The sequence below is a fragment of the Prosopis cineraria genome, unplaced genomic scaffold (assembly GCF_029017545.1).
Source record: "Prosopis cineraria cultivar Desert tree isolate PC_DT_omini unplaced genomic scaffold, ASM2901754v1 PC13, whole genome shotgun sequence".
In the NCBI taxonomy this organism is placed as follows: domain Eukaryota; kingdom Viridiplantae; phylum Streptophyta; class Magnoliopsida; order Fabales; family Fabaceae; genus Prosopis; species Prosopis cineraria.
The window spans coordinates 13,846,230-13,871,465 of NW_026555344.1; the positions used below are offsets into that span (position 1 = coordinate 13,846,230).

The 25,236-nt window shown below is 32.7% G+C and overlaps 1 protein-coding gene across 3 annotated transcripts; it reads right to left on the reverse strand.

The window, feature by feature from the left end:
• Positions 1-230: 230 nt before the first annotated feature.
• On the reverse strand, positions 231-15,609 carry LOC129290706 (uncharacterized). 3 transcript variants are annotated; one of them, XM_054927588.1, is made up of 10 exons: positions 15,265-15,609; positions 15,046-15,168; positions 14,491-14,611; positions 13,055-13,183; positions 12,768-12,877; positions 12,486-12,669; positions 11,699-11,899; positions 7,595-7,834; positions 7,265-7,463; positions 231-454 (listed from the first exon to the last, which is right to left on the reverse strand). In XM_054927588.1, the coding sequence occupies exons 1-10, from the start codon at positions 15,282-15,284 to the stop codon at positions 354-356; spliced, it is 1,428 nt and encodes a 475-aa protein (XP_054783563.1). In that variant the 5' UTR covers positions 15,285-15,609; the 3' UTR covers positions 231-353. The 3 variants fall into 3 exon arrangements, with proteins under 3 accessions (XP_054783563.1, XP_054783564.1, XP_054783565.1); XM_054927589.1 differs by lacking the exon at positions 15,265-15,609 and having other exon boundaries at positions 14,491-14,670; positions 15,046-15,154; XM_054927590.1 differs by lacking the exons at positions 14,491-14,611; positions 15,265-15,609.
• Positions 15,610-25,236: the final 9,627 nt, after the last annotated feature.

A 25,236-nucleotide genomic window follows, 5' to 3' on the forward strand; every position in this document is an offset into this window, starting at 1 on the left:
TTTCGGTGGCCGTGGCTTATACAAAAAGTCCATATACATGCTCACAGCACAATAGCATCAGCTGCCCAGGCAGTCACAATTTGCCGCGACGTATTGCCCAAGGACATTGCCAGATATTAAAAATATAGCAATGCTATGAGGATAAGTACTTCCTTGATGCTTTGTAAGTTAAAAATGCAAATCGCCCTAAATTTTTTTAATACATCAGATACACAAAATGATGAACCAAATTCAAGGCAATGCACACCAAGAAAGCATCAGCATTTCATTGATCAAATCTTGAAGAGTAAGCCATGATTTTACAAAATCATTGGAGGACCAAAAGTGATTTCAGGCTAACCATAATACTTTCATCAACCTTCCTCCCAGTCAACATCGTCATCCTCTTCGTCATCCGCTGCCACCTCAGCTTCAACATTCAAGTCATTGACCTTGTAATTCTCATTTGCATTGCCTTTAAAATCCAACCCCAAGCACATGCTATTAGAGACTCAAAAAAGATAGCCAGTAAAAAATACATAGGAAAGAGAGCGACACGGGAGAGGGGACACAGGTTTACAAGAAAATTTCAGAAAGGGACCATCAATATATTGTTTCATGTAAATTCCAAATTTCTAATGACACACAATTCAAGGGGCAAAAGATCTACCCGAACTGACAGGTGATGAACAAGGCAAGTTGCTCGGTCTTAGCGACAGCATCTCAATTTGATTTACTCATCTGGTTCCAGTGCCCAATCTCTCATATGCGCATTTTTACCTAAACTATTTTATAATTTAATTTGAAAAATCCATATCTTGTTACTCTCCAAATCCTATTTATAATTTACTTCCAACATTTTTCACCAAAACTAAGAAAAATCTTAAAACTCATTAACTTTGTCTAAAAATTTAAGAAATCTCAACTTTGCCCTCATTAAATATACATATTTTAACAAGTTATTTTCTCTTTTCAACATTCAATAGAAGATAAAGAGGAAAATTTGTGATGAAAATTTAAAAATGTAACTTATAAATAGAACAAACAAAAAATCTTCCTTCTCAGTTCTATAAATATGACCGGAGGAAATATTTTTTTTATTAAATTAATATAATAATGAAAACTGTAGAGCACCGCGCCACTTACAGACTCTGAATAATGTTAGTCTTCTCAGGCAAGTATATTTTTTAATTTAAAAAAGAAAAATGCAAAATCACAACAATGTTATAAATAATAGTTAATAAATTTGATGGCTTACAATTTAACTATGAAAAGATTCGTCTAATCCAAATCTAAACAATGCAAACAAAATGCATAAAAAACGCACATCCATAATATGATATATCCACCTAGATGATGAATCTTCCCACAGGTATCAGACAACAATAATAGGTGGAGTCAGCTATATGAATTATACAACGTTATTATGCCCCTATCATTTACCAAGCTTTTAGAAATACTGTATCGTTAACTAAAAGATCTCAATCAACAAATTGCATAAGTCTTTTCTTTGGCCTTCCTCTACCTCTTTTAATAAAGCTTAAAATTATCCGTTCTACTCTCCTCACCGATGCCTCCAGCAACCTTCTTCATACATGTCCAAACCATCTCAAACCATTTTCTAATAGTGATTTATAATTTAGCCCATAGTTCCAAACATGATTCCGATAATCATTTTCTGATATGGAAATAAATTTCTATAATGCATGAGAAGTCTCTCCCACCCATTCCACTTAAGCTATTTAAATCCTCAACAAAAGATTTCTGTTTCAGTGTACACCAATTCCATTTCTATCACTGATACCATTGTCATCTCCATCCTCCACTACCATCAACACAGTTTACCTTAGTTGTCATTACAATTGTTCTGCTAGCTAAGTTAAATATCAACCATGAATGCATGCAGTTCATCAACTCATAACAAGCAACAACTACTATTGTGCCACATGACCCAAAAGGTGCAGCTGCCATTGTCACTACCCTAATCATGCTCTAACAAATTTCCATGCCAAACATAATAGCACTTCCAGTGTATACTGTGTAGAGTTATTTCTACCATTAAGATTAATCAAAGGTAATTGAAAGGACAAGCAAAGTTCCACCACCCAATGCCATATAACTATTTATAATTGTTGAATAAGGGCCTAAGGCGCCATAGGCCCATATCAAGATTAGACCTAATTTTCCTTATTTAAATAAGATCTGCTATCTGTTATTAATATCTGATTTTATCTCTTATTAGCATCTGATTTGATTTGCCAAGATTATAGGAGAGATATTAGTGATTTGTGTAGATTCTCTTCCTCTCATCTCTTCTATATATGTAAACACTTCTTATGAATAAAATAGCAGTGCTGTTCTACCCTAATTATAACATGGTATCAAAGCCTTGGTCTGTGATCAATGGCATATAGGGCAGCTTTAACAAACCAGCTGTGAGTCTTCACCACAAGTGATGGCACAATATCATTGGCCAACGAAGACTCACAAGGTACTGGTTTGAATGCGCACAGCATGAACTCTCCTTTCGAGACATTGAGTTCAGGGAACGATTTGTTCTCGCAAGCTGTGATTGTTCATCGTCTTAATGGCAACAACTACCTCCAATGGTCGCGACATATTCTGATGTTTGTTAGAGGAAAGAATCGCGAGAAATACCTCAGAGAATCCTCCAGCAATTACAGATGCATAGTTCAAGTCTTGGTGGGCAGAAAACAATATGGTCATCGCCTGGCTCGTGAATTCTATGACTGTCGAGATTGGCGAAAATTACCTATTGGCAACTACAGCCAAAGAAATATGGGAATCTGTGAAGCACACCTACTCAGTCAAGGAGAACACAGCTGCCATTTTTCAAGTGAAGCGATTGCTTCAAAATCTCTTGCAAGGAGAGCAATCTGTCACTCAATATTACAATATTCTCATGAGGCTATCGCAACAAATTGATATTTACAAGGTCCATGAATGGACTTGCCAGCAAGATGGAGAGTACTACAGAAAGATCGTTGATTGAGAAAGGTGCTGGATTCAATGACTCCTTTGAGGATGTTCGAGGACGTATAATGGGCATAAGGCTTCTTCCATCACTAGAAGATGCCTTTAACATGCTCAAATGCGAAGAAAGTCGAAAGGTTTTCACCCAAGGACATTCTACGCCTTCTACTTCATTCGAAGGTTCTGCACTTGTTGTCAAAGGAAATCAAGGAGATATGAAGGATAAGAAGTCTGGAAGATGTGATCACTGCAATAAAAACAGACATACTCGAGAAACCTGTTGGAAGTTACATGGCAAGCCTCAGAATTTCAAACAGAAAGGCAAGGGACTGTCAGTAACCACAACAGAAGCTGAAATTGGGGGATTAAGCACTGAAGAGCTGCTGGTCTTAAGGAAAGTTTCGAAGAAACATTCTGCATCTGCAAAAATATGTGAGAATAATACTCCTTCTGTGACTGGCACAAGCAGGTACAGCTTTAACTCAAACTTTTGATAGTATGAAAAAATCCAACAATATTTGGATCATCAATTCTGGGGCATCTGATCATGTAACATGTTTTAGGAATCTGTTTTCTAAATTTAGTGAATTTTCTAAGCATGAGACTGTTGAAGTTGCAAACGGACAGTACGCTAAAGTATTCGGATCTGGCACTGTGATAATCTCTAAAAATATTGTGTTGAAGGATGTGTTATATGTACCTGAGATTAAGTGCAGCTTATTGTCTGTAAAATGTGTGGCATCTCAATTAAACTGTCGTGCTATTTTTGACAAAAGTGGCTGTGATTTTCAGGACTTGGCCTTGGGGGGGGATGATTGGCAATGCTAAGGAGAGAAATGGACTCTACTATATCCATGGATCTTCATCAAATAAAAGTTATGGTGTTTTTTCTGTTATGTCTCATGAAGACTTGATGTTATAGCACTCTAGGTTAGGCCACCCTAGTCCACATTATTTGCAATTTTTATTTCCAAATATCAATAAAGAGTCAGTTTCTGAGTTTCATAGTGAGACTTGCCACTTTGCTAAACAAGTTCAAAATTCTTATCCATCCCACAAATATACACCAAGTCACCCTTTTGCTCTCATCCACAGTGATGTTTTGGGTCCATCCAAATTTGAAACAAATTCTAAAACAACATGGTTTGTAACATTTATTAATGATCATTCTCGCTTGACTTGGGTATTTCTGATGAAAGAAAAATCAGAAGTTTTCAATATCTTTAAAAACTTCTATGCCTTTGTTCAAAATCAGTTTCAGACTTCCATAAAAATTCTTCGAAGTGACAATGGGAGGGAATATGTGAATCTGAATTTTCAAAATTTTTTGAAAGAAAAAGGCATACATCATCAAACATCCTGTGTTTACTCACCCCAACAAAATGGTGTGTCTGAAAGAAAAAACAGACAGTTACTTGAAGTAGCTAGAGCTATTATGTTTGAAATTCATGTTCCAAACAAATTTTGGGGAGATGCTATTCTTACATCCACTTATCTTATAAATCACTTACCCTCCAAAACTTTAAATTTTGCCACACCCTTTCAAAAGTTTTCTAAAAGTTTTCCTAACTCTCCTCTTACTACCAACATCCCTCAAAAGATTTTTGGGTGCACAGCTTTTGTTTATAATGAGGGAGCAGGAAAATTGGATACTAAAGCCATAAAATGCATTTTCTTGGGTTATTCTTCCAGTCAAAAAGGGTATAAATGTTTTTCTCCTGTCACCAATAAAGTATATGTGACCATGAATGTTCACTTCCTTGAAAAACAACCCTATTACTCCAAATCACCCATTCAGGGGGAGACTACTGAGAATAAATCTGAGAATAAATGGCTGATTTGTAATGATCATTATAAATGTTCCAAATCTGGACAGAAACAGGATGTTCCCCATATATCACTAGATGACACCGTTGAACATACTAACTCCTTTGATTCTACAACCTTATCTCAATATACTGATGTTTCACCAAGAATCAGTTCAGATTCTACAAATTCTGGAAATTCCAAAAACAGATCAGATTTTCAGGATGTTAACCATTTTGAACCTCTTAGCCTGTTCCTTGATGACCTCAAAACTAGGGTGGAGGAACCTAATCATGCTAGTGAACAGGACCATAACAGAGAAAGAGCTGAACCCATTTCTGTTCCGATGCAAAGCCATGACTCCACACCTGAGGTGAGTCTTGAAGACCTACAATGGCCTATTGCTCTTAGAAAAGGGAAGAGGAGTTACCCAACATCCCATTGCAAGGTATGTTTCCTATAAGAAACTTTCGCCTCATATGAAGACATTTGTGGCGAATGTTGAACATGTGAAAATTCCTAATAGTTTTGAAGCTACAACTGATCATAAATGGAAGCAGGCTATAGATGAAGAACTAAGGGCACTTTACAAGAATCAAACTTGGAAGATCACCAACTTGCCAAAGGGAAAATCTGTTGTTAGCAGGAAGTGGTTTTCACTGTGAAATATAACCCTGATGGAAGTATAAACAAATATAAAGCTAGATTAGTTGCAAGGGGTTTCACTCAGACCTATGGTATAGACTACCAAGAGACCTTCTCCCCTATGGCCAAACTCAACTCAGTTAAGGTATTATTATCACTTGCTGCTAATCTAGGTTGGCCACTTCACCAATTGGATGTTTAAAATGTATTTTTAAATGGTGATCTGGATGAGGAAGTATACATGGAGATTCCTCTTGGTTTGAGAAATTCTGAAAACTCTCATAAAGTTTGCAGTTTGTATAAATCGCTATATGGATTAAAGCAGTCTCCAAGAGCTTGGTTTGACCGATTCTCTCGAGCTATCAAGTCTTGGGGATACAAACAATGCCAAGCAGATGACACGTTGTTTGTCTAGCATTGTGGAGAAAAATTAACAGTCCTTATTGTTTATGTGGATGACATCGTGTTGACAGGGAACGATGTGGAAGAAATCACTAAACTAAAGGGGAACTTGGCAGCAGAATTTGAGATTAAAGATCTTGGTCCCTTAAGATACTTCCTGGGAATGGAAGTGGCAAGAACACAAAAGGAGATTAGTGTATCACAACGGAAATACACTCTAGATTTATTAAAGGAAATGGGGATGTTGGGGGCAAGGCCTACACACACTCCAATGGAACTAAATCAGAAGTTGACAATTAAACCAGATGGCATACCAGTAAACAAAGAAAGATACCAAAGGTTAGGGGGAAAACTAATTTATTTATCCCACACACGACCTGACATATGCTTTCCAGTTAGTGTTGAGTCAATTCTCTAGTGCTCCTCAAAAGGAACACATGATAACAGTTTACAGGATTCTTAGATACCTGAAGAAGAATCCGGACAAGGACTATTTTTTTCAAAGAATACCATCAGAAATGTTGAATTATTCAATGATGCAGATTGGGAAGGCTCAAAGAGTGATAGAAGATCAACTACTGGGTATTGTTCTTATGTGTGGGGAAATTTAGTGAGCTAGAGGAGTAAGAAGCAACCAGCAGTGTCAAGAAGTTCAGCAGAATCAGAGTACCGAGCCTTATCACTAGGAATATGTGAAGGAATGTGGATCATTCGTCTCTTAGAAGGAATTGAAGATTGATCTGAATGGTCCGATTAAAGTATGGTGTGATAATATGTCAACCATAAAGATCGCTAACAACCCTGTTCAACATGACCGCATGAAGCATGTGGAAATTGATAAACACTTCATCAAAGAAAAAATTGAAGCTAAGGTGATAGATCTATCTTGCATCCCTTCAGGGAACCAGATTGCAGATATTATGATCAAATCCTCAACCCAAAACAAATTTGAAGGACTCAGAAGCAAGCTAGGAATGATTAACATCTATTCGCCAGCTTGAGGAGAGTGTTGGATAAGGGCCTAAGGCACATAGGCCCATATCAAGATTAGACCTAATTTTCCTTATTTAAATAAGCTCTGCTATCTGTTATTAATATCTGATTTTATCTCTTATCAGCATCTGATTTGATTTGCCAAGATTATAGGAGACATATTAGTGATTTGTGAAGATTCTCTTCCTCTCATCTCTTCTATATACGTAAACACTTCTTATGAATAAAATATCAGTACTGTTTTACCCTAATTATAACAATAATCAAAACTCCTCAACATATTACAAGTGACCTCTAAATTAATGTTTGTCGGGTTGTTTCTTCAGAGGGATAACATTTTCTTGGAGGCAAAAATCAGCAGTTGATGTGTGTGTACAGGTTATGCAAGATTTGAAGTTAGGATTCAAATTTTTGTCCTAATCAAATCAGAAAGACTAATAGTTACCTGAAATTGGAGCCTCCTCCCATTCAGTACCATCATCGTCCTCACGTTTTGATTTCATGCCAACCTGACGATGCGAAGAACCACTAAAAGGATCCTCAAGCGCAGATGCATTTGATGACTGTTCTTGTGCTTTTGCAGCCTCTTCCAATTCTTGTTGTTTTTTGAGTAATGCTGCATAATAAGCCTTAATGTATTCATCCTATAACAGGACAAAAAAGAGATCACTGTAAGAATAATCATTCTTAACAGATTTTGGGGGCAGAGGTAGAAACATCAAGTGACAAACAACTATAACATCAACAAAAATAACATTAATTTGATTGAACGAGCCTGTAAGCTTTTTTTATCATCCTGTTCAACTGTTGACTTTTTGTCATCTGAATACTGTGTCGCAGTGGAAGTTGAAGCCCCATCCATCTTCATCTCCTGCTTCACTTCTCCACGCTGTTCTTTTGTAAGACTCATCCCTTGCTTTATCATCCACGGTGGCAAAACCTTTAGAGATGTACTTTCAGTTACAGACTTAATATCCTCTCCTTTGCCTTCCGCTCCATTAAAGTCAACTACAACCTACATCCAGCAATAGATCACTTAGCAATGAAATTATCAGAATCACCATTTCAAATAACTCGAGAAAAACCTAGGCGTTGTGCTTCAGATTTATTCACTATTGATAATGTTTACCAAATGTTGAAACCAAACTACACAAAAATAGCACCATGTTGAGCAAATTAAATGCACATCAGATCTCAATGATTGCAAAATGTAGGTCGAAATTAAACTGCTCAAGTCCAAAACCAACGGAAGAAAGCCCAACCATGACAGTATGATACAGTAGTCAGAAAAAGATGAGTTTTATGCCACAACACAAAAATATTGTAAAACCAGTCATACCATACTGAATTGCCAAAATATTCCATACAGGAACTATTACTACAAATAAAAAAAGCCACTAGTCTTGAATATACTTTTCATAGGACAACATAAAAATACAAGTTATGCATAACAAGTCTGTATGTCCACCCCTTGTCGATCTATTGAACATACTTTGACAACCCATGCGAAAAAAAAAAAATTAGGACTTAGGTAGCATTTGAATTGAAGGATTTGGAATTGGAATTGAGATTTAAAATCTCACATTGAAAATCCATGTCTCTAAAATTCCTTTTTTTATCAATTTCTTTTTTTTTATGGTATAAAAATTTCTACCAAGGGAAAAGAGTAATTGAAATGAGTCATACAATGAAATTGTGGGAAAGAATGATTGAGCATAGGTTGAGATTGAAAATTGATATATTTGATAATCAATTTGACTTCATGCAAGATAAGGCGACTACAAAAGCGATTAATCTACTAGGGAGATTAATGAAAAAGTGCCAATATAAAGATAAAGATTTACATATGGTTTTCATTAATTTGGAAAAAACTTATGATCATATACTGAGAGAAATACTTTGGAAAGCATTGGAAAAAAAGGTGGTCAGGTTACCTATATTCAAGCCATACAAGATATGAATAAAGGGACAACAACTAGTATAAGAACATCTACAACGAAACAAAAGACTTTCCTATAGAGATTAAACTGCACCAAGAATCATTTGAGTTCTTATTTGTTTGACCCAGTCTTAGATATTTTGACTAAGCATATTCAAAAGGAAATCCCCAAATACATGCTTTTATAGACAATACAGTTCTTATTGCGGAGACAACAGAAGATTAATTATAAATTTGAGTTATGGAAGAGGACATTAGAGTTAAAAAGTTTCTGTCTGAGTACGAGTAAAACGGAATATTTACACTATAATTTTGATAAGAAGTTAGTGAGTAGTAATTTGGAAGTGAAGTTAGGTCATCAAAGTATACCTCAAGTAGAAAAATTTGAATATTGGGAGCTATTATTCAACATAATAGGGAAATTAACGGAGATATTGCACATAAGATACAAACTGGATAGTTTAATAGGAGAAAGGCTAAAGAAGTTATTTGCCATCGTAAGGCGCTTAATGAGCTTAAAGCAAAATTTTATCAAACTATTATAAGACCAACAATATTATATGATAGTGAATGTTGGGCTTTAATGGCACAGCAAGAGCATAAAGTTAGAGTAATAAATATGAGAATGTTGAAATGGATGTGCAAACATATACGTATAGACAAAATCCAAAATGAGCACATACGGGAAGAAGCAAGTGTCGCACCTATTCAAGAAAAAATGGTAGAAAATCATTTGAAATAGTTTGAATATGTATAAAGAAGACCACGAGAAGCACCTGTGAAATAACTTTTTAGACCTCTTAATTAACATTTCTAAAAGTTTGATAAATGATAGAGCACAATGGTGTCACATAATTCATATAGCTGACTCCACCTAGCAAGATAAGGCTTGTTGTTTTTGTATATTATAAAAAAATTCAAATGAAAAAGAAAGATGAGCTAAAATTCAAAACAAAAATGAAATATTGGAAGCGACAAGTTTAGACACTTTAATTTGAGAAATGAAAATGAGAGATGAGAGAAGAGACGAGTGACAAAGGCACCATTAGTGAAAACATGAAAAGAACAAGAGGATTGAAGTATAGGGAGAAATTTGAAATTACAAAAAAGTTATAATAAAACATGAATCTAAATTTAGATCAAATCCAAATTCAGAGACTTTTATGTGACTAAATGGAAAATTAAGTTCAAATCCAAATCCAAATCTAAATTCCCGTTAATCCAAAGACAACATAAACAAACACTTTCCTGTGATTGTCGTTTGACAATTTTATTTTAAAAAAAATTAGCAGTGAACTAAAGCCTTCAGCCTTCAAGCTATGTGGGCATTGGGTGCCTAGTGAGCAACCCAAGCAGTGAAGAAAACCCAGGGAACTGCTCAGGAAAAGTATATACAAGACATTGGACCTCAAATGACTAGACAACATGGTCAAGAAGAGAAATTGGGAGCATGTTAAGGCCGACTCATGAGAAGCAAGTCATAGAATATGGAACTCGCTATTTTTCTACCAAGGACATTGTCAGTGAAAGTACTAGTTGCTACTGAGTTCCTTGAATCACGAAGTGCAAGACCAAGAGTACAACCTTGTGAGTCAATGCTGCACGTAGGCATCTTTCATTTGAAAGTGGTTGCAATATTTAGGTTTACCACCCTTGGTATGTTTTCCTTTTGTGGGTTTTATTTGTAACAGCTAAAATCCTCATGGATAATGTTCTTCTCCATCTAGGGTGATTAAACTCTATCTTAAAATTATTATAAATAGAAGAGGAGAGAGGATATCATAATGTGTATGTTCTAGGCAAATGTAAGCAACTACATTCACCATTCTTCGACCATTATCTTAAATTTTCACATTCTCATTTGAGATAGTAAAAGGCAAGCTGTAGCCTAACTACCAAATGATCATCCATGCTCCCAATAAATTTCAAAAATACCCATATTAACACTCTACCTAGTCGCATATTTAAAAACTGAGAGATTCCTGTATCAAAATCAAAATCATATATATGCTAGAATTTAAACTAGGGCAACCATAACAACTATCTTAAAGTTTATTAAAGCTTTGCATGCCCATTTGGAATAATAAAAAGCAAGCAATAGCCTAACTACCAAATGATTGATCATCCATGCTTCCAATAAATTTAAAGACTGCTCATATTAACTGATAAGGATCCAAATCAGCTTAGGAGACCACTAATAACTTATCATCGTAGAAAGAAGAGGAAGACAGTTGAAACTGATGCTGTCATGCATGTTTTAGGGGATTTATCTGATTTAAATTAATTGTTGCTGTTATTTTATTTGTTATTTGAATTGTTATTCTGTTAGTTGCTAAACAATAGGACCTCAAGGCTGTTAGGGAGGTTCCTGCGAGTCGTCCCTGATTTTTAAGCTAGTATCTTGCATTATTTGAATTATTCAGTTGTATTCTCTTATTTTAAATATCCTAGCTCCCATACACAGCAGGATATGAATGAAGAAATAATTCCATTATTCCTTTGGAGATTCTCCTACTTGGCTGTTAAGTTATTTAGAGTGAGATCCTTGCTCTAGCTAACTTAATAGATTACTTTTTCTAATCCCTACTCTTCTGAGTCCCTATCATTAACACTACTTAAGAACTGAGACTCTCATGTAAAAGAGAGATTCATTTATCAAAATGAACGTGATCTCTTAATTAATAATATTTCTAAAAGCTTAATAAATGATAGAGCACAATGGCGTCTTGCAATCCATGTAGCCGACCCCACCTAGTGGGATAAAGGCTTGTTGTTGTTGTTGTTGTTGTATACACAAGCTAGAATTTAAACCAGGGCAACCATAACAGCAATGCACCTTATCATTTTAAAACAGAGAAAAGATTAAAAACTACAATACCTATGAGATCACCAAGTGAAATGAAAAGATATTTTGCTCAAACTCAAACATGAAAATGTTACCTTAGTATCTCCACTGTAAGGCATTGGCGTCCCACCATATCCAAGACCGTGAGAAATTTTAGAATCGCCAATACTGCTGTCTCCATTGGCTGCAAGACCAGAAGATCTAGCTCGAGCCTCCCATGCTAGAAGACTGCCAAATTCTGGAACAGGCAAGTCTTTTACACGGCTAAGTTGGTCCATCAAAGGCTTGAGCTGTACCTGCACTCCGTTTCATATATGTTATATCAGCCAACATTGACATGCAGTTTCATGATGAATGGGTGTCTAGGGAGAAGCCAGGTAACACAGTGCACCAGGAGTGGCATAGTCAAAAACCATTACAAGTAAATCAAGGTGAGGAACACCAATAAATCTAGGCAAGTACTGTGTAATATATAGATTCTACGAAATATAAAATTCACATGTCATAAAACGTACCTAATACTTATGTGAATTCACAAAAAATAAAAGCTTCTGATTTGACATGACTTATAATTTTAGCAAGGCATTCAAACAAACCCTTATGCTTAGTTTTGTAACTGCATGTTTGGCCAAAAAAAAAAATGGTAACCACATGTTAGATCTAGGGTTAGAATATCACATATCTTTCCATTAAATGTGTCTAACCATTTAGTCAGTTGTAGTTGTTCGCCTTGATTATTGAAATACTGAATTGATCCCTCAAATGTAAGATTTACTGATTTTCCTCTATTTCTTCTTCCCATTCTGCACCACTAAGCTCTATCAGCTACATCATACGATGAAAAGTATACAAATAAGCACCACAATAAAACTATAACAGAACCTCCATATTTTGAAGCATGTCCTTCAACTTCTCACGGCGGCGTCTTCTTGCATTGTCATCTGCATCTCCCCCTTCTTGAGCAGCTAACTTGTCACTTTCTACCTCAAGCTTTCCATTACAACTTTCACAATGGAAGTCTTCATCTTCAAAAGATATCAAGCGTAGAGCATCCAAGGCATTATATCTAAAATAATTCAAATCTTTATATCATGACAAAAATACTTTATATTAACGAAATATGATCAGAATTATGATAATGTGATTTCAATGAACATCCAAAACCTTTTGCCACAGTTGGGGCATAGATATTCCTGAATTGTGTTCTTGTTCTCCAATTCATCTTTCAACTTCTTCTTCATGCGATGCAATCTGTACCTAACCACATCATATATCTGCAACAGATTTCAGCATAACAATGCCAACAAATATAGAAGGGAGGATTCGACAGGCAAGTAATTTTAAAATATTGTCAAAGAAAAAGGAAAAATAATTTTGATTTCCCCTTCCATCAGCAGTAAAATCCCCGAAATATAACTTATAAAGATACATTCAAAGAAAGAGTGACATACCTGTGCATAATCCAGACAACAGTAAGAGTGCGTATGCAGCTTGACCTTTTCTTCTCCCTCTTTGGGTGCCAGTGAACCATCAGTTGTAGCAGCTACAGCAGCACTATACATTTTTGCACCTTTTGCAGTCTGAAAGAATACCAAACAAGATATGACATACATAAGTAAATGAGTGCATGACTCCATAAAATCACTGATGATACTTTCACAAAACTGAAGATGACAAATAATAGGAATCTTCCTGCACCATTAGAAGTGACTCAGGAAGTTAAAAATTATACACTGCTTATTTAACATATTTTGCAAAGCTGGAATTTAAAAAAAAAAAAAGAATTCCCGCAGATAACAAAGAGAAACTACTATAATAGAAGCCTCTGACATAAAACTTAAAAGCTTATCAAACCTAGTTATTCTTCAAGATCAAAATGTCCAATAAGCAGACCAATGACTAAGATGGCCAACTATATGCAGCAGAAGAGCAAATCAAATAAGAAAATAACTTTATAGTGAACAAAATGAATTCCAAAGGAATAGATGCATCAGTGTGGTGCGACTGGGAGAATCATGTCGGGACAGAAACAAGGAGATCAAATGAACAGATAAGCAACAACACATAATAGACATAATGTCATGGAAAGAGACTTGGTAGAAATTTCAGCCACCTGAAAATTGATTAAAACAAAAATAGAATGCTATAGAATGATGATAAGAATCTAAGATATCAATATCTATTTCCACATCCGATGAAGTAGAAGTCTAAATTATGAAACATTTTGGCATGCGAAAAATTCCAGATAATTACATTCTCCAACAATGTAACTTTTTGCAGACCCCAACCCCAACACACAATAAATAGAGGAAAGTAAAACCTCATTTTACCCCTAGTTTATAACATCATAAAGCTTTCAAGGTCAAGATAGAGACTTGTTATCGAAATTAGTCCTGCCTAGTCTATCCCTTCAGATTTTGATGTAGGGAATGCTCAAGATGAATATGAAATTAATTCTAAAAAGAGAATAGCAAACTATTGGTCTAAAGCTTTTCCCCTTATTTATCACCTTCTGTAGTATTCTTATAGCCTTTCTAAAGATTGATTAATAATAAAATCACAAATTAGACTCATCACTCATTAGTCTTCAGCTGAAAAGTTAAGCATTGAAACAATATGCGTACTTTAAAAAAAGCTAATGACACTGACTCCACAATACAGGAACATGATCAGTGCAGATTACTAATTACAAGAGAAAAATATAATCATTTTAAGACACTCAGATGAATAAACAACATGGTTAAATGCAAAAAAAGAAGAAGAAGAAGAAGCAACTACGACACTTAATCATGTATTGGAATTTAAAATTGATAACGGTGTTGGAAAATAAAATTGCAACAGTATGCAAAGACTCAGAATCTTATGAATCCACCAAGCAAGATGGTACCTCTCTCCTATGATCCCGGGTAATGAACTTCTCTTCTTCAAAAAACCGCAGAGTACGACGAAGTTGTTTTGTGTGCAATTTAAGGTCTTTTGCCAAGTCTTCTTCTCTAACCCATTGTCGTCTAGAGAAAAAGATCAACACACTTAACCAAGGACCAAAAACATACCTTCTCTTCTTCAACTACATAAATCAAAGTTCAACCAATATTGTCTTCTGTAATTCACTGCCAATCCACAGTGCACCAAAGATTCCACACCCAACAAAGACTAGGACCTTTAGTTGAGATTTAGCAAACTAAAAAGACTGTCCAGTATACAATGATCCTAGAAAATAAACCAGCATTGCCCTCACGCAAACACTGCCACTTCTCCGATCTGTTCTTATCATTTCATTTAAGTTGATTTAGGTTCAATTTTCACATCCAGTTATTCTCTTTTGTTTGCTTTTTATCGTTAAAAAATCATATGTTGCTTTCTATAGTACTATTTTCACAAAGGAAACAGAACGCACAACTTTTAAAGCAGATAAACACAGAAACAATAACAAAGGCCGAACCTTGTGAGTGCATCGAGCACCACCACAGCAATGCCTCTGTTATCACTCCTACCCGTTTTAGGCTGATTATCTCCTTTGCTCGTCAGATCATCGTAGAAGGCCCTTGCTGCTAGTTTAACCAGCCTAGGAAGATTCATTGAAAACCATAAACAGATTTAAAGCAAAAAAAAAAAATCGGAAAACAAGTTTTAAATCATTGATCAGGAGAGAAAACCGTACTTATTGTAATGTTCGACCATTATGTAGATACGAAACCCAGCAAAACTATTGCACCAACGAGCGAGGTCACATAAGGAGCGAGGCTGGCAGAAGGCGTTGGAGAGGATCTGAACTCATAAATTAAAGCGTTGAACCTAAATTAGCTGGACATGCATTATCGGTTAGGAGGAGGAAATTAACCACTTCACTAGCGGATCAAATTAATCACTTCACTAGCAGCAATGGAGGACGAGAGGATGACGGCGAGGATGGGAAGGTTAGGGTTCAGAAATTTTAGAAATTTTAGAAGCGAGGCCGAGGACGATGGCGTGCCATGATCTGGACTCTGGAGTCAATGTTATTCCCCCCGTGCTCTATGTCCTTATAGGTTTTTATTTTTCTTTTTTTTTTTAACTATTTCTACTTTTATATATTTTCAAAGAGACAGCATGGGGCACTGAAGATCTCAAGTTTTTTGGCAAGCACTCAACTTAATGAGAGTGTATTTAAATTGAAAAATTTATAATTAAAATTAAAATTTAATTAAGATTAATAAATTAAGGTTAAAAAAAATTTAATATAACGTGATTTATATTTAAATATTTTTTTAAAAGTAAGTTAAATAAATTGAATTTATTTAAATGATTTGATCGAAAATTCAATTGAGATTTTTAATGACAAAAATAAATATAAATTTTTATATATATTTTTATGACTAATTTAATATTTTAAAAAAATATTTAAAATTATTTTTTAAAGAATTAAATTACAAATATAAAATTTATTGATAAATCAAAAGTCTGAATTTTCAAATTGCCAACATAATATATATATATATATATATATATGTTAGTTTTAGGCAACATAAAGTGATTTGTTAATTAATCTAAAATATAAATTAATTTTTCAATAAAATTATAACTAATTATATTCAATGTCTTTTTTATTATAAATTGCCAAAATATATATAACCACACTAATATCCTAACAAGATATTATATAATTATAATTATTATAATAAATAATTCTAAAAATGATTTATTAAGTTATTGCCATGTCATGTCCACTTGTGCATGCTGTAGAAGCATGAATAATCAATAGAAAAGCAAAAAATATATATATATGATCAAAGAAACTCTTGCTCACTCCTTTCAGTTTCAACCTCTCTCTCTCTCACTAGCTTTTATTCTACACACACATGCACACTCTGTTTTCACGCGGATTCTCTCTATTTGTTTTCTCTCCCCTTCCCTTTCTCCTAACTTGAAGCCAATATAGGTGATCTCTGCAACTTAGCAATGGCCCAGGTTGCTTCTTTGCAGAAGGTGGACGTATTGAGATTAGAACCTCAAGTTCAAGAACACATTAAGGCAAGGAAGCATAGATCTTGTAGGAGAAGAATGGAAGAAGAAGGACAACAGCAAGCAAGAATCAACTGAGCAACACACATGGTCAAGATCGAACGACAATGGTGATAATCTTTAGTCAAATTTGGCAGGGCAAAGGAGAAGGAGGTAGAGATATTAGAACAAAGGACTATTAGGAGGTGAAGTAGAGTAAGGAGACGATTAGGTAGTGAAAAAAATGGAGAGAAGTCCAACGTGCACCGTACACTCAACGTAATGTTGTAAAAGTTGAGGCAATTGGCTTTGTAAAAAACACCCATTCAAACCCCAATGCTAGTTGTAATTTTTTTATCCAAGCAAAACTTTTTAGATTTTTAATATTCTAACCTAAGTTTGGGACATCCCAACCTAAGTTGGGATGTTATCCAAACACACACTAAATCTTATATTGAATATTTTGTCCAAAAAAAAAATCTTATATTGAATTAGAGTTGAGAATTTGGGCGGGTCAGTTTATCCAAATCAAGCTTAAAGTATCAAATCCATTCTAAAAAACCTATGTAGCTAAATCTGTTCCTAACACCTTTAGGCTTCGGACTTATTCAGGCCAGCCCAAATACACGAAACTTTTAAAAAAATTTTATTTTCAAACAAATTTTAATTTTTAAATAATTTTGTTAAGCATAAAATATTATTTTGACTTTAAAAGAATAAAATAAAAAATAATAAATTATCAATTTTGTACTTAAATAGCTCTATTGCTATTTTATTATATTATGTGTAATTTATTCATGAATGTTTCCTTTATTTATAAATTAATGTCTTATTTGTTTAAATATTAATCTTATCATAGTCATATATAAATATTTTATATATTTTAATTAAATTATATTTTTTAATTATAATTAATTTGATCTCAATTTAATTACATTTAGACTATTAACTTAAAATTATTATTCTAATTAGTTCAAAATTTTTAATAACTTTTAGGTAAAATATACTTTTTGTTTTTAAAACTATAAAAAAATAGACATCACTATATTATATAAAAAAAATCATGACTGAAATACTATTTTTATTGAAATTTTTTTCTTTAAGTTTTTATATTATTTAACCCCCACATACAAAGGGTTTTTACTCTATTTTATTTTAATTTTTAACCAAATCTGGCATAAATAATAACTAAATAATTATTTAAGAATATTTTATTTATTATGTTTCTTTTGTAATAGAACCAGGAATTTGTACATACCCAAATTTTATTTTTAATTTTATTCTTACTTTAAAAGTAATCATATTATTTTACAGAAAATATAAAATATATATTTTTTGGATACATAAATGATGTATAGAACTCAAAACTCTTCTTTAAAAAAAAGGGTTTTAAAAGTATAAAATTAAATATTAAAATATATTTTAAATATTATTTTGAGATATTTTATTGATTAAAATAATAAAAATATGAGAATATAAATATTTTAATTTTTTAAAAAACAACTATAGTAATGCAATTAAATATATAGTATTTTAGTATAAAATGAAATAAAATTTAAAGAATTAATTTATATTTATTGTATTTTACATAATTTTTTAAAAATTATTTTTTCTTCAAGTATTCGGGCCAAGCCCAAATCCGATCGAGCTTGGCCCAAATTTTCTCAAGCCTATTTGGGAAGCCTAAATAGGCCCAAACATTAAAAAATAATTATTTTTGAGCTTGACCCTAAATTTTTTGGGGCAGCTTCAGGTTGACCCATCGAGTTTGATCTAAATTACTGACTCTATATTGAATGTTAAAATAAAGGTAAAAATACTTGATCCGTAGTAACTAAAAATCACTTTTGAAACCACTAAATACTAATATTAGCAGAGTCTTTATCAAAAAGCATTGTGGCTTTAAACATGATAGCATCTCCATTACTACTATTAGTTACACAAAAAATTTTAACACACATAATGACATCAAGGTGTTTAGGAGATGGGATGGGATAGAGACATTCTTGTCCCATGTCCTATCTAAAAAAAAAAGGTTGAGACTAAATTTTTATTTCGTGTCTGTCCCGTCTCAAAAGTTATCTCGTCCCATTAGAATCGAGAGGGGACAATGATGTTCTACCATCCCAATAAATCGAATAATGTGAAAGAAATGTTTGGATAATAATATTCATTAAAATTTTAAATCACATAATTTATTAAGTTTAAAATTAAAAAAATATAAGTACATAAATAATAATAATTTAAAGTTAATTATGCATTACATCAATCACAACTACAAGTGTATAACATATTATGATAGCAATTACAAGTGATTTCTAAGCTGTAAAAGCAACAATAACAAATAAGTCAAGTACAATATCAAGTCATTGCTTTTCTTTTTTAGTTGAGATATATGAAGCTAATTACTCTTTCGAAACTAAAGTAAGAAGATATAAATAAAAGTTATTAAATAGATAGATATAAAAATAAATTATATTAATATAATTAATATATTATAAAGAAAGATATTATCTTGTAATGTTTATTTGTGTTATTAAAATTATTAATATAAAAAACTTTTAGTTTTAAATAAAAATTGTATGTATTGAAATTATAATTGATATAATTAAAATAAGTATAAATTATATTAATATAATTAATATAGTTAATGTATATTTTAAAATAAAAAATTATATATAATATAAAAATTATATAAAATTATATATATGTATAATATTCCGGACGGGATGGGACATCCCAAGGGCAATCTCATATCATGTCCCATCTTGAATCTTTTTCTCGTCCCTTCCATAGAGTCTCGTCTCAATTATTTTTGGAGCCTAAGACTAAACTCGTCTCCATATGACCAGGATGGAATAGGCCAATCAAGAATGATACAAGTTGAACACCCTTACATAGTGTCAAATTGCTGTCTTTCTAGAAATATTTAAAAATAGAAGGATTATTTTGCATACAAAAAAAAAATTAGATGGACTTGAAACATAGAAACTATAGAGACCAATAATAAAATACAATAAAACTATAGAAAACAATAATTATGTTTTTTTTCCTATGTATTTCAAAAAAATAGCATTCACGTCCCTAGTAGCATTAAAGAAGTTTGATTACCTGCAAAATATTGCTTGGCTGCTTAAATAATAAGTTCATCACAATTAATAGCAGCTACCATTAACAATATGGAGAATGATAAAGAGGTCTTCAAATAACTAATTAATTTAAGTTGGATCCCAAGTGCCAAATTCCAGAAATTTACAATTCACTCTCTCAATTTTGCAACTACATCGTGATGAATTTGCAATTTATTTTTTGTAGTTGCAAAATTGAGAAATTGAGTTATAAATTCTTAAACTTTAACAATTGGGATCTAAATTAAATTAATTAATTATTTTGGAACCTTTTTGTCATTCTTCCTTAACAATATCAATCATCAATAACAAAAATGTATTAATGTCTTCATCCATACGTAATTACCCATTACAATAACTACAAGTCAAAGGAATATAAGTGCCATGCAGTCCCATCTTTTACCACTAATGTGAAAGATCTCTCTGTAAACTACATTCATATTTGTTGACTTTGGGTTGTTACTTTCATCCAGGACAAGTATCTTCAATCAATCCTTCTTACTTTAGATAATACAACATATAATTGGTCGTGTGTAAATATTAGTCTAAATAAATATATTTTAACATGATGCAATGACTGAATTTGACTTTTGTTAATAGTAATAACAAAAAAGAAAGTAATAGAAAGTTGTCTTCTTTGCATATGAAATGATCATATATTTTCTGAAGGATTCATGTCCATTATATAAATTAACACCATAGATTAACACTTTTTGCTTTGGCATTTGATCCATTTAGAGTTGTAGCTAGCTTCAATAGCAATTTTCCCAACTTTTATCATTCGAAGCCAAGTTTCATTGTAGAGTCCTGCTACTTGGTTAACGTTTCTTAAAAGCATGATTGATGTACTAACTCAGCTTATGAGGAGGTATTAATTGTATTCAAAAATTCTATCATGTATAGATTGTCAAAGGACTTATTGTCTTGGGTGGTTGTGCAAATAGAGTCACTACTAAGGAATTCAATGCTATCTCCAAGTAGTAAGAAATACATGTAATTGTTGATCTAGTTGATACTTTCTATTACTGGTACAAGAATTGTTATATTGTTGGAGCAATCACCACAGTTCAAATTAAGGGTCAAAAGGCAATGCATTGAATCAAGCCTATCGATTAGTGGAAAAACAGGTAGGCCAACCCTTGTAAATTCTAAATAGGGTGGATGAGCTATATGTTACCCCTCAATTTAACTTGTCCTGATCTATATTTAAAATTAATTTTTTAATAAAAAGATCAATTATATTAACAATGAAAAAAAAGGAAAAGGAAGTCACAAAGGAAAATTAAAATTAATTTTTTTTAATTTGTATCAACTTTTGGTTTGTTTAGGTATCACATTTTCCGCACACCAGTTATTTAAATCATATATTTTGTCTCATATGCACTGGAACTATACTAAAGTTAATGCAATAAAGTATTAAGTCTACTGTGTGTGTGTGTGTGTGTGTGTGTGTGTGTGTGTGAATTTTAATAAGAATATTGTTTTCTAAGGGACAAAATTCTTAGCTTCATGCTAATAAATAACCGAGAGAACGGCAAAACATAAGAGTTGAAGGACACATCAATTAAATTATATATGAATATGAAAGTGTTGAATGATACATCAATTAAATTAAATTAAATTAAGTATGAATATCAAAGTGTTATTAAATATTGATTCACTAGCAAAATTAATTTATCAAACGTTTCTTCTTTTTTCGTGGAAAATATGGGTTCCTTACCGTTAATAATTTACTGGTCATTTAAGTATTTGATATCATTTTATATATCAAATAAAATTTTCTAATAAGGAATCAATTAAACCAATTTTAAAATTTACTAAAAGAAATTAATGAGCTATTAGTTTGACAAATTCTCTCTCCAAATCACAATACAAATCATTATTAACTAATTTATATTTCTTTAAAAATGTTGGTTAAAACCTTATTTTTAAAAAAAATTCACATTTTTTCAATCATGCGCTTGGGTGTAATAAATATAACATTTGAATTATTTAAAATATATTATTAATTACTTAATAAAGTAAGGGTGTAATTGAAAAACAAAAATATATAACATCTATCAAATTTCTTATATTTTGGACCAAGCAAAAGTTTTAAAAAATGACTTATATTATGAGTTGGAAGGAGTGTGTGATTTAATATATAAATCAATCATTACCAATACTATTTAATATTCATAAATAAATTATAATTAATTAGGAATGTTTATGAGCAATCTTTCATCATTGCAAAGTTAAAGAGATTGTTGTTGCTAATAATTTGATTAACATTCTTAATTTGTATTATTTCACTTTTTTTGTGGGTAAAAGGATATTACTATTAATTCCTAAAAACAACAAAGTTCAGGAAACAAGGATTTAAAATCAAATAAAAGCTATAGCAAAAGATGAAAAGCAAAAGCTAGAAAAGTACAATAAAGAAACATCTAGTACCGTCATGGTAGAAAGAGGCACAACTGGTTCTACCATGACATTAAAACAAGCGTACTCCTCTAGCACAAGCTCTATTGTGGAAGAAAAATTTTCAAGCAATAGAGAGCTGCCATAATAAAAAAGACTAAAACATACTTGTTCTTTCCATAGAATTTTCCACATCTACTACAGTTTTGAGACCCCAATTCTTGAAAAGTTACACTTGGCCATTTCTTTGGAAAAATTTAACTATGACTAATCCTTTCTACCATGATAAACATTTGTAAAGATTACTTTTGTTTTAATTACCATGGAAGGGGTTTTAATTATTGATTAAGTATGTGGTATTAGTAAGGGAGTATAACTTTTATGATCACTGAAGATTTTAAAAGTAGATTCATAAAGATAGTGACGCTATATCTTGAGTGTAAACACTATTACTTCCAACTCAAGATCATGGGTTGAGTAGTTTTCTTTATGTGGCCTCAATTGCCTAGATGCAAATGCCATAATGTTGTCATCTTGCATCAAAATGCAATCCAAACCCTTAAGGGATGCATCTTTTCACACCACATATGGTAGGCACATATTAAGTATGGTTATTACATATGCAGTGGTTAGCTTTTTCTTAAGCTCCTAAAAAGTGACCTCTTATTTCTTACTTTAAATAAAAGGTTGATCTTTCTCTATCAATTTGGGCAATGCAAATGCAATCTATGAGAATCCTTGAATGAACCTCTAGCAATAACTAGTCAATCCCAATAAATTTTTAATCTTAGTCATGGATTAGGCCATTCCCATTTCAACATGACATTAGCTTTGTGAGGGTAAGCTGCTACACCTTCCTTTAACATTACATGACCTAGAAACTACACCTCCTAATCTAGAATTCACACATGATAAACTTGACTTATAACTTATGCTCCTTTAAAATCTAGAGCACTATCTCAAATGCTCTTGGTGTTCTTCTCACTCTTGGAATAAATCAAGATGTCATCTATAAAGACAAAAACAAATTGGTCCAGGTATAGTTGATAGATTTTGTTCATGTAGTTCATCATCAACTCTTAGGGCATCACCAAAAACTCATAGTAACCACAATAGATTCAGAATGCAATCTTAGATACATCATATTCCTTTACCCCAACTAATGGTACACGGATCTTAAGTCAATCTCAAAGAACACTAATGCTCCTATAAACTTATTTAGCTAGTTGCTAATCCTTGACAACAGGTACTTGTTCTTGATCATAACCTTGTTCAGTTGTCGATAATTGATGCATAATCTTATGCTCTCATCATTCTTCTTAACAAATAGAACTGGAGAACCCCATAGTAACACACTTGGTTGAATGAATCCGTTTACAAGTAACTCTTTAATTTGCTTCTTAATCTCTTCTAGCTCAAATGAAGACATTTGGTAAGAAGCCTTGGAAATAGGCTTAGTTCTTGACATAAACTCAATAGAGAGCTCCATACCTCTCTTTAATAGAAACTCAAATACCACCTCTAAAAATAAATTTAAAATTTGTTCATTATTATGAGCTTCTCTATTCCCCTATCTCCCTTTGCTTTCATTGAGAAAAATACTATGTAAGCTTGACAACCTTATCTAACACACTTCTTTACTTATACAACTAATAAGAAATTTGACTGACTGGGGTAACTGCTATAATTGTGAACTCTAGCAAAGAAACCATCTTCCTAGTATAATCCAAGGTGACATTATGAACCGACAACTAGTCCATCTTAACAATCACATATATGCATTACCTTAGTAATTAGATCAAGTCAATGATGATGACTCTATTTCTAAACTTCAATTCCACATTTACACATGCACAAGCGGTCTTAATTGACAATTTAAACTTTCCTTCGTGCCATGGCTTACTTGAACTTCGACCTAACCTTCTTTTAAGGCCATCCAAGGATCCAAAACTATATTAGTTTCTTATAAGGCCTACTTGAACCAAGTGCACATTTATAATGATCCAAGCTCACATTTAATAGTAAGATCACCCAACCAAAGGTGTCTTATCCTACTTTCGAATTATGGTCTCCCCTTATTGTGCATGAATCGAGGTGTTGTTACTTAAACATCGCACTACTAATGCTAAGGAGCATCACTCTCTAACACTGTATCCCGCATGGATACTAAGAAGACTTTTTCCAACACCGTACCTCACTAAGTACTAAGGAGATATATGTCATATGGACTTCCTTTACTCCTTCCTATGGATGAACTCCTACCCTATAACATAATCATGCATCATACTTTCCATACATTTCACAAACTTGTGAGCAAATCACTATCTTTTTCATATAAGGACTCAAAAATCTTTATTATTTTGAAAGTAGTTTCTAATGCACAAGGGAAATCATCTTTCATAACATGCCAAGCTTTTAAAATACATGTAAACAAATATTCTTATCTACTCATAAACAGTTAAGTAATATAATCAATTAGTGTAGATTATTCCGTTACCTTAACCTTTGTCACACAAAAGGATTACCTTAGCTCAACGTTAGCTCTATACATTTTATATGTATGATAAGTCTCGAGCAACACTCAATCTACACAATTAAGCAATAATTATCAATTATCACTCCAGATAAACCTCGAATTCACTAGGTTCTAAGTACCTATAACACCCAATTCCTTATCTAACCACACTAACCATTTGCAAACACTCTAACCATCTAATTAAACATTCTAACATACCAAATCACTAGCCAATTATTCACATTATCTAAAACCTTCTATTTCTAACATAGGATTTGTTTAAACCTTGACTAAAAATTTTAAATCACTGTAACACTTATAAACCTAGGGTTAGAGGCTTGATTTAACACCCTAATACCTCAAATAAGTCAATAGGTTTGGTCTAAATCTAAAGAAACTGAGATCAAAGCCCTCATTACCCTAAAAGTCAGAATTTTTGCATAATGAGGGAGAAGGAGAAGAAAGGAAAGCTTACCCAATATATATCAAGCTTGTAAGGCCTCTAAAGTCACATTAGAAGTAAGCCCTAGCAGCCACAAGCTCCTCTCCGTCACTCCTCTCACGTTCACCCTTTCTTCTTTTCTCATTTTCAGTCTAGTTTGTGATTTGA